General features: G+C 35.4%; 1 protein-coding gene across 1 annotated transcript in view; it reads left to right on the top strand.

Moving 5' to 3' along the window:
* The window catches only part of LOC114623719 (cadherin-8), a 21401-nt gene extending 12341 nt beyond the window's left edge, over window positions 1-9060 (top strand). Inside the window, exons 3-4 of the mRNA XM_028770418.1 lie at window positions 6513-6764; window positions 8567-9060. Of these exons, the coding sequence (XP_028626251.1) occupies window positions 6513-6764; window positions 8567-9060 (746 nt within the window). The remainder of the gene's footprint in view (window positions 1-6512; window positions 6765-8566) is intronic.
* The last annotated feature ends 371 nt before the right edge of the window (window positions 9061-9431 follow it).

Consider the following 9431-nt stretch of genomic DNA (forward strand, 5'->3'; position numbering starts at 1 on the left):
AATTTTAAAGCAAATTGAATGGGTATTCCTTCATGTCATCACCTCTAAATTACTAGAAAAATTAAACACAATATATAAGGAACTAAAGAGAACTAGAAAAGCAAATTCTTCACTCAACAACAGCAAAACTATTTTCCAATAAATACCATCAACGATGTTCACGTGTACTTGAAATCAGAAGTCTTTTCACTTAAAACCAGAGCAAGGTCCAAAGGCCAAATGTACATTCTTGTATTTACAATACTTTCAGAGAACTGGCTAATACAAAACAAATAAAAATTAATTTGAAGCAATAGCACTTGAAAAAAAATAAATGGAATCTTGACCTTTGGAGAACATATGAATGGGAAGAAATTGCCAAACTCATCCAGATGTGGTTTTTAGCCTCTATTTCATTCATTTGCTCTCTCTCGATCTCTCTCTCTCGCTCGCTCTCTCTCTCTCTCTCTCTCTCTCTCTCTCTCTCTCTCTCTCTCTCTCTCCCTCTCTCTCTCTCTCTCTCTAATCTTTACCCTTTTTTCACAGTCCAGTTGTTACTCCTCTCACATTCTCCCTTCTGACAGTTCCTCATCCCATTTTTTCTCCCCCATCTCCAAGAGGATGTCCCACAACCCTACACCCTCCTCACCCCGCCAGACCTCCCCACTCCTTGGAGCCTCAATTCTCTCAAAGGTTAGTTGTATCTTCTCTCCATAAAGCCAGACCAGGTAGTCCTCTACTGTATATGTATCTGGGGCCTCAGGACAACTAGTGTATGCTGCCTGGTTGGTGGCTCAGTATCTGAGAGATATCAGGGGTCTAAGTTAGTTAAGACTGCTGGTCTTCCTATGGGGTCACAGTCCTCCTTAGCTTTTTCCAGCCTTTCTCTATGTCAACCACAGGGGTTCCTGACTTCTTTCCATTGGTTGGGTGTAATTATTTGCTTCTGTCTTAGTCAGCTGCTTGTTGGGCTTCTAGGAGGGCAGCAATTCTAGGCTTCGGTCTGTAAGTACATCGTAGCATAAGTAATAGTGTCAGACCTTGGAGCCTCCCCTTGAGATGGGTTACAATTTGGGCCTGTCACTGGGCCTCCTCTCCCTTAGTCTCTTCTCCAATTTTGTCCCAGCAATTCTTTTAGACAGGAATAATTCTGAGATAGAGTTTTTGAGTGTGGGATGGCAACTCATCTCTCTATTTGATGGCTCTGTCTTTTTACTTGAGTTGGATTTTACAAGTTCCTAGGCCCATAGTACCCTCTATTTCTTAAAGATTTCCATTCCTCTTGTGGTACTAGGATTAGTTTGCCTTTCTTTCCTGTCTTAGAGAGAAAAATTAAACTTTTACTTTGAAATCTTTCTGATTTCTTAGTATGATCAAATTGAGTTTAAATTTTACCTCCACAATTTGACGTGCAGTCTGTGAAACTTTCTCTGTTGAATATTCACTTATACAAGTATGCATGTAATGCTTATGTGCATATATTCATGTATCATATTTTCTAACTCTCTAATAAAATTTTCCTTGACCAGGTGGATATTGAGTTCTGTACTATTTAACTTATACATTTTTTTAATATATTTTAGTTACTTTCTCTCACAGATTTCTAATTTTATTTTAGGAAAAACATAATATGGAGTGATTAAATTACCTAATCTCACCTTTACTTTGTGATTTACACAGTTTTCAGTGTTAAATGTTTACAGTGTACTTGAGTAAAATATTTATTCTTCAGTGTTTAAGTGAAAGATCTCTAGGATTTGGTGGGAAAGCTTTGATATTTTATCATTGCTCAACTTTTCTACTTTGCTCTGATTGTTATTCAAAGTGAAATGTTAGAGTTTTATTTTCAAGTGATATATTCCACAACACATTAAATTAAAATTATTTGATAAAATTGCTTTCAAAACTACATAGTTTTACTGTCTTTTAAAATTACACAATCATCTTCACAGCTATTTTTTGTTTTTAACATGCAGTGAGTTACAATTTGCAATTGTTTGCTTATAGTATGTAGAAAACTACCTACAGTAAATACTGATAATAAATTCAGTTTTTTGATATGTGTTGCAACAGTTCAATCTTCCTCTCTCTCTCTCTCTCTCTCTCTCTCTCACACACACACACACACACACACACACACACACACATGCATACATGTAAGATTTTGAAGATAGCATTACTGGATTACTGAATAAAATTATTGATTGAGAGGTTTAATAATACATTATTTGTATGAAAATTTCACTGTTAGTTTTCCAACCATTTCCTTGTATGTAATATGAGCTTCCCATTGCTTTTAAAGTTTTCCTATTTTTCTAGGGTTTTGACTATTATGTTTGCTTCTTCATTTATTTTTAAATACATATTTCTTCTTTTACATATTTTCTTCTGAATCATCACCTAGGACTTCCAATGTTTATAAAGTTTATGGACATCAACAGGAGCTTCTGCTTCCATAAGGCATAGAATAATCTGATGAAATTGCCTGTGTATTTTGAAAACTAAATAGAAACTATTTTAAATTATTGAAAATAAAAGCAATTGACAAATTAGTTACACTTTATTACACTTTATTTAGCAGCAAGTTTACTAACAATGCAATTTTACAATCTAACTAAATTTACACATACTTACTTTAGCAATAATAATGCATATAGTAGCAATAATAAAAAAGTGGGATGGTAGTTGAAATTAAAATACTTTATTCATATATAATATAATGCCGGTAGTGGTGGCGCACACCGGTAGGATTTGCTGAAGGAGGCAGAGGCAGGAGGATCACGAGTTCGAGGCCAGCCTGGGCTACACATTTTAAAGATAAATCAAGATTATGAAAAGACTAATAGCCTTAAAGATGTTAAGGTTCTCCAAATTATTTATATTATATAAAATATACTGCTGTTTTCATAAATTTTACCCATGTTATTTAAAGAACTGTCATGGAGGCTGGCACTTTGTATTCTATTTTTGTCGGAGAACATCAAATAGACAATAATAGCACAGTTTCATACAGAAGCACATGGTAAAAGGAAATGCTCTGAGACATATCAAGACTTTTTATGATACATTCACTCTTAGAAAAGATGCCACTAAAAAAAAAAATAAATAAATAAAAAAAAAGAAAAGATGCCACTGATGGAAGATTTAAAAAATAAGATGGTAGAAATACAATAACATGCAGATTCCTGAAGGGATATGAGCCCATGTACTTGTTTTGTGAGAGACTATTCAGGATCATTGGGCAAAGGAGAGCTTAGACTGTAACTTGAAGGAAGTTAATTGTCATCGTGGAAGAAGTCAATTCCGTATGATAGTTCAAGCCAGAATATGAGCACCACCCAAAATATCCTTTGATTTTAAAATGTACATATGTTTAAATTACCAACTATAAGCGACAATTATAGGATTAAAGTTAAAATTTTAATGAAATAAAAATTCAACATATACTTACCAAAAAAAGCAAGAAATCTTGAAATGTATAATTTTGAATATTTACTGTGCATGTATCGGTATATTAGCTTTAAGTGCATGAAACTCTTCTTTTATAGATTTAATATATTCTATAATGATGATTTCATTTAGTTAACTAAATATAAACTTAGTTAAATCAATAATACATGCAAATACATTTTTCTTTTTTTAAAAAAAAAAAAAGAAAGGGAGTTACTTAATGTTGCCTGGGGCTGACAGGTAAGAACCTAGTACAATGATTCTAGTACTTCTTCTATACAATAATTTCATGGATGTGGAAAGAGCAACACAAATGTAAAATCAATGATTAGTACAGAAATGCAATTAAGAGTGCAGTATTAGAGTCTCCCATGTTTTACAGTCACCACTTTTGTTAGATTTTCGAGAGTAGCTTAGACAGATAACACCAGACCAAAGGGTTCCACGAAGGGAGTTTCATTAAGGGTGGAGGGTAAAGGAGGGGAGAGAAACAAGAAGAATGACAGAGAGAAGAGAGAAGTGGAGAAGAGAGAAGTGGAGGCCGGCCATGATCACGTGGAGAGAGGGGGAAGGGAAGTGGGGAGGGGAGTGGGGGCAGAGAACCTGCCAGCAGAGAGATCAAGGGAGCAAGAGAGAGGTGTGGGGCAGGTCTACCCAGTTGTTGCTAGGTAACTGTGGGGAGGAGCATACCTGGTTTCTGCCAAGTAACTGTGGAGGTAGAGTTTAGACAGACTACTAACAACTTTGTTCTGTAACAAGTAACAGTCCTGCTGCAATTTCTAAATTATCACTGTAGATTACTTTAAAACGAGAATTTACAGCAATACTTTTTCATATAAACAATGTCAGTCGCCAAAAGAAAAAACCTCATTACAGTTTTATTAATTCTGTACCATGAAAAAAAACCATTTGTATCTCATGTTTTGAACTAAAGGACACAAAGCAATCTAACAAATGTTCCCTGTGCTAATTAACTGGATGCAGATTTGCCATGACATTCTGAAGATAAAACACAATCATGGATTCTGTATCTATGTTCAAATGATGTTGCCCTGCTTTAAGCTAGCTGATATTTCCTTCTAGGTCATGAGAAAAATGTTACTGGATCATTTTGTATATTGCTGCTTAACCCTTCTAGAAGACCTTATTTTTGCTGTGTAAATTGCTAAATAATGAGGCACAACCAAAAGGAATTCTGAAAAAAAAATAATTGAATCAGAGTGCCTTTTCTTTTTGACTACTTCCTAGTAAAGCATTATAAGCCTGTTTATATCTTAACCAATGTAAATTAGATGTAATTATACACCTATTTTCGAGAATGATTTCTATTTTCTACACAATTCTAAGAGAGGTTATTATATGGCAGGATTTGACATATTAAGTCATTTGAGTAGAATATTTGTCCGTTTATTTAAATGGTTTGGAAGTCAGTAGGACACTGATGACCAGAAATTAGAGAGCTTTGAAATCATAGATGATGTCATTTATTGAGAATAATGACTTAACCCAGTATTCTGATGTCTGTGAGTTTGTCAATATCGGAAATATCTCCTAATTGAAATAGTCACATTTTTCAAATAATATTAGTTCAGTAAGTACTCTTTTTTTTGTTGGTCTAAAATACTATAGTGAGACAATCAGGGTTCCCATTTTAAGTATTTATGTGTCTTTTATTGATTAAAATTAATGGACAGATTAAAATATGCATAATGTGACTGTCATTCTTCTGGGAATGATGAATGACTAAAGTTCATTAGTAGGTTGAAATTATAAAAACTATAGGGCCAGTGTGGGACCAGTCACTTGTCATGGACTAATTTTAGTTCAGACTTAAATTACAGCATCTCATATTACCTAACTGTTGATAGATATGACTTTGCATACACAATGTAAATTTTTCTATAACTAATGCAAAATGAAATTCCTTCTTCTACATCTCTTGTTCTTATTCATATAACAAGCATACATAAACGAGTCTACAGAAACTTAAAATTTACGATCTATCTCTTCCAATTGGCAGCAATTTGTTTTCTGTTATCTCAAGATAAATGCTTCAGGAAATTCTGACTTTTTTTTTTTAGGTAGATAGTAGTCAATAAACTTAGCTTTTAATATTCATATTTCATCCAGTCTGTCTTTCAATACCTAGCATCTCAAATAGACATTGTCTATATGGTAATGTTCTCTCTAGTTAGATCCTGTGATTACTTAATAAACTTACACAAGGAACAAGCAAGACAATTAACACAAATATTCTAAGAACAAGCAAGGCAATAAACAAAGTCCTGTGATCACTCCACTGATCACTGTTTCTAAGGGCTTGTCAGGATTACCAAAATATCTGAGCCTATTTTCCTATCCTAGACCAAAGTCATTTTCAAGCTTGAAGCCTACTTCTTTGTTCTAGCCAAAGATTTAGATTCCTGCCTGAAATTATTTCTTTGTTCTAGCCTATTGTCAGATTCTTGCCTGAAGCCCATTTCCTTGTCCCGGGCCAATGCCAGATTTCTGTCATTTGTGTTTATTGTTTTGCTTTTCCTTGACTCTTTGCATCTAATGTATTGCTAGTTCCTCAGCCTACAACTGACCTTAATACATGCATGTAATTAGAACGGTATAAAAGCAGATTGGGAAAAAAATAAAGATGTATTTTTACATCTATCCTTGAAATTTATTTAAAATTATAAATGCTGCATTTCTTGTTAAATTGTTAAATCATTACAATTAGAATACACTATCATTCTACCAAAAAAAAAGTACACATGGATTTATGGGAGATGGTATAATATGTGTATTCTGAAAATACCCTTGAAGATTATTTTTATAAATCTCTTTTGCATTTACAAGGATATATAAGCTCTCAACATTTTCTTACTGGCTCCCTTTCATACATCCTCTTTTGCTGTGAATATTTGGTTTCTCTCAATTGATAATGTTGGAATAGAATGTGCAGGAGCTGTAATTATTCCTTTGTATTTGGAAGTAGTTTAAGGTTCACGAGGATGTGTCAACTAGAAAAACAAGTATTACTTGCATATACATTTTGAGTTGATGGAAATAATTGTCATTTTCAATTTTCCTAGATAACTCCCTGAGCATTCTGGCAAAACATAATGGATTCAACCGCCAGAAGCAAGAAGTCTACCTTCTGCCTATAGTCATCAGTGACAGCGGGAACCCTCCTCTGAGTAGCACCAGTACCCTGACCATCCGAGTCTGTGGCTGTAGCAATGATGGCGTGGTCCAGTCATGCAATGTTGAAGCTTATGTCCTTCCTATTGGACTCAGTATGGGCGCCTTAATTGCTATATTAGCATGCATCATTTTGCTGCTCGGTGAGTAGCACCACCTTCATAGCCTACTGCTGTAAGTGACCATAAATAACAGTAGTAAAATCTAACCTGTAATGTAATCAACATTATGATAAAGTGAGAAAGGATTATGCAAACTCTGTCCAGGTTGAGAGGATTTCAGGTGCCTTGTTCAAACCCATCACCAGGGAGAATACAAACGATGTAAGAGGCAAAATGACAAGGAGGTAAGGAATGAGACTCTACATCCATCCGAACACCTATTACAGAAGGCAGCCTCCAAACCACATCTTGCACACAAATTTAATGCAAGAGGTAATTTTTCTGTGTTTTATTACCATGGATGATAAATAAGACATGGACTGGGTCATTGCATCATCAGATCTCAGAGTTTAGTGAGATATACATAGAATATGTAAGCTTATAAACATATGCTCTCCTTAAAATCATCGTATAGATAATTTGGTTGATACTAAGGTAAAATTAAAATAAAGGATGCAAATTAAGAGGTAAGTTTTTATTACTTTTCTATTTAAAGTGCTCATTTTTAAAACAAGACTAAGCACAGTGAACGTAGTGAAAGCATCTCTGTAGTCCAGTACTTAGGAGAAAGGGAAGGATCTACAAGCATTAGATTCAGGTTTAGTTGGTCCTACCAGCAGCAGTATTATTGCAAAAAGAGTTCTTCAAGTACCATACTCACTAGATGGAAGCAATGGAGATAGAAACCAAGGAAGTTGAATAGTTCACATAATGTACTTAATGTGTCTACCATGCTGCAGATGCTATTTTCTCTTTTGTAGGGCTCACCTTGGAGCTGATTTCAGTTTATATGTATTTTACACCACAAAAACAGATGTTTATTAAATGAAACTGCTTTTGAGTGATCTGGACAAGAAATTTAGTTTTTATCAATCAGATAACTCTTTAGGCTAATTGGCTATTAAAGAGTTTAAAAGCCTGGGTGTCAGCATGACTGAACACTCTAAAGCAGTAGTTCTCAGCCAGTGGTAGCAGCCCCTTTGGGATTTGAACAACTCTTTCACTGGGAATTCCTAAGACCATTGGAAACACAGATATGTGTATTATGATACATAATAACATCAAATATAGTTATGTAGTGGCAATGAAAATACTTCTATGGTTGGGGAACATAAGGAATTATATTTATATGAGGGGTTGGCCATCCTGAAATTGGATGAACACAGTCACCAAATTTTTAGCATAATGTTGATTACTAGGTAGGGGCAAGGTGGTGGGGTGTAAGTAAAGTCACCAAAAACCCCAAGCAAGCACAAGTAAGAAAGCAAAAGAAGGTGTTTCTACAGGAGCAGGTTTTTAAGGAGAAAAATGAGGAGTCTATGCTAGGGTGAATGGGTAAATCTTGACTGAATATACTAAGCAAATAATGATTTTTTTTTTTAAATTTTGGACCTCAGTGTTTTATCTCAGGAATGAGTCCATGACCAAATAGTGGTAAAGACCTGGCAGGCTAGCTTACTGAATGTGAAGATTTTTTAGCAAGGAAACTGGAAAGGAGTTAAACGGCAGAACCTGTCTACAGTGTTTGCCATGCTCAGGCCTGTGTTTGCCATGCTGTGCCTGTATTTGACATGCTCGTGCTTGTTAGAGCTCCTTCAGGATTAAAGTGTTGCAGCAGTAGGAAGGTTGAGAACCACTACTCTAAAGCACCACACACAAGGTGCAAGTTGTAGAAGTCGTAAATATATTGTTTTCAAAATTCTCCTCTCCCCTGTCATCTCTTCTTCTCTGATCATGCCCGTATATGCTCATTGACTGATTGTGATCTGGTCTTTTTCTTACAGTCATTGTGGTTCTGTTTGTTACCCTGAGGCGGCATAAAAACGAACCACTAATTATCAAAGATGATGAAGACGTTCGAGAAAACATCATTCGCTATGACGACGAAGGAGGAGGGGAGGAGGACACAGAGGCTTTTGACATTGCAACTTTGCAAAACCCAGATGGAATTAATGGATTTTTACCCCGTAAGGATATTAAACCAGATTTGCAGTTTATGCCAAGGCAAGGGCTTGCTCCAGTTCCAAATGGTGTTGATGTCGATGAATTTATAAATGTAAGGCTGCATGAGGCAGATAATGACCCCACAGCCCCACCATATGACTCCATACAGATTTATGGCTATGAAGGCCGAGGGTCTGTGGCTGGCTCCCTCAGCTCCTTGGAGTCCACCACATCAGACTCAGACCAGAATTTTGACTACCTCAGTGACTGGGGTCCCCGCTTTAAGAGACTGGGCGAACTCTACTCTGTTGGTGAAAGTGACAAAGAAACTTGACAGTGGATTATATAAATAATCAATGGAACTGAGCATTCTGTAATATTCTATCTAGGGTCACTCCCCTTAGATGCAACAAATGTGGCTATTTGTTTTAGAGGCAAGTTTAGCACCAATCATCTATAAACTCAACCACATTTTAATGTTGAACCAAAAAAAATAATAAAAATAAAAAGTATATGTTAGGAGGTGATAAATTTTGTCGAGTGTGAATTAAGTATGTGGAGTGTCTAGAAGTGTTTGGATATTTGATATTTACCTGACGGCCACAGTCAGAGATTGGGATCCTAGCTAATCCTTAGAGAATTGTTTAAGAGGAGAAAAACAAAACAAACTTAAAAGGTGCTTTATTAGAAAAAAAATGGACTTGC

This window comes from Grammomys surdaster, unplaced genomic scaffold (assembly GCF_004785775.1).
Source record: "Grammomys surdaster isolate TR1022 unplaced genomic scaffold, NIH_TR_1.0 201, whole genome shotgun sequence".
NCBI classification, from domain to species: domain Eukaryota; kingdom Metazoa; phylum Chordata; class Mammalia; order Rodentia; family Muridae; genus Grammomys; species Grammomys surdaster.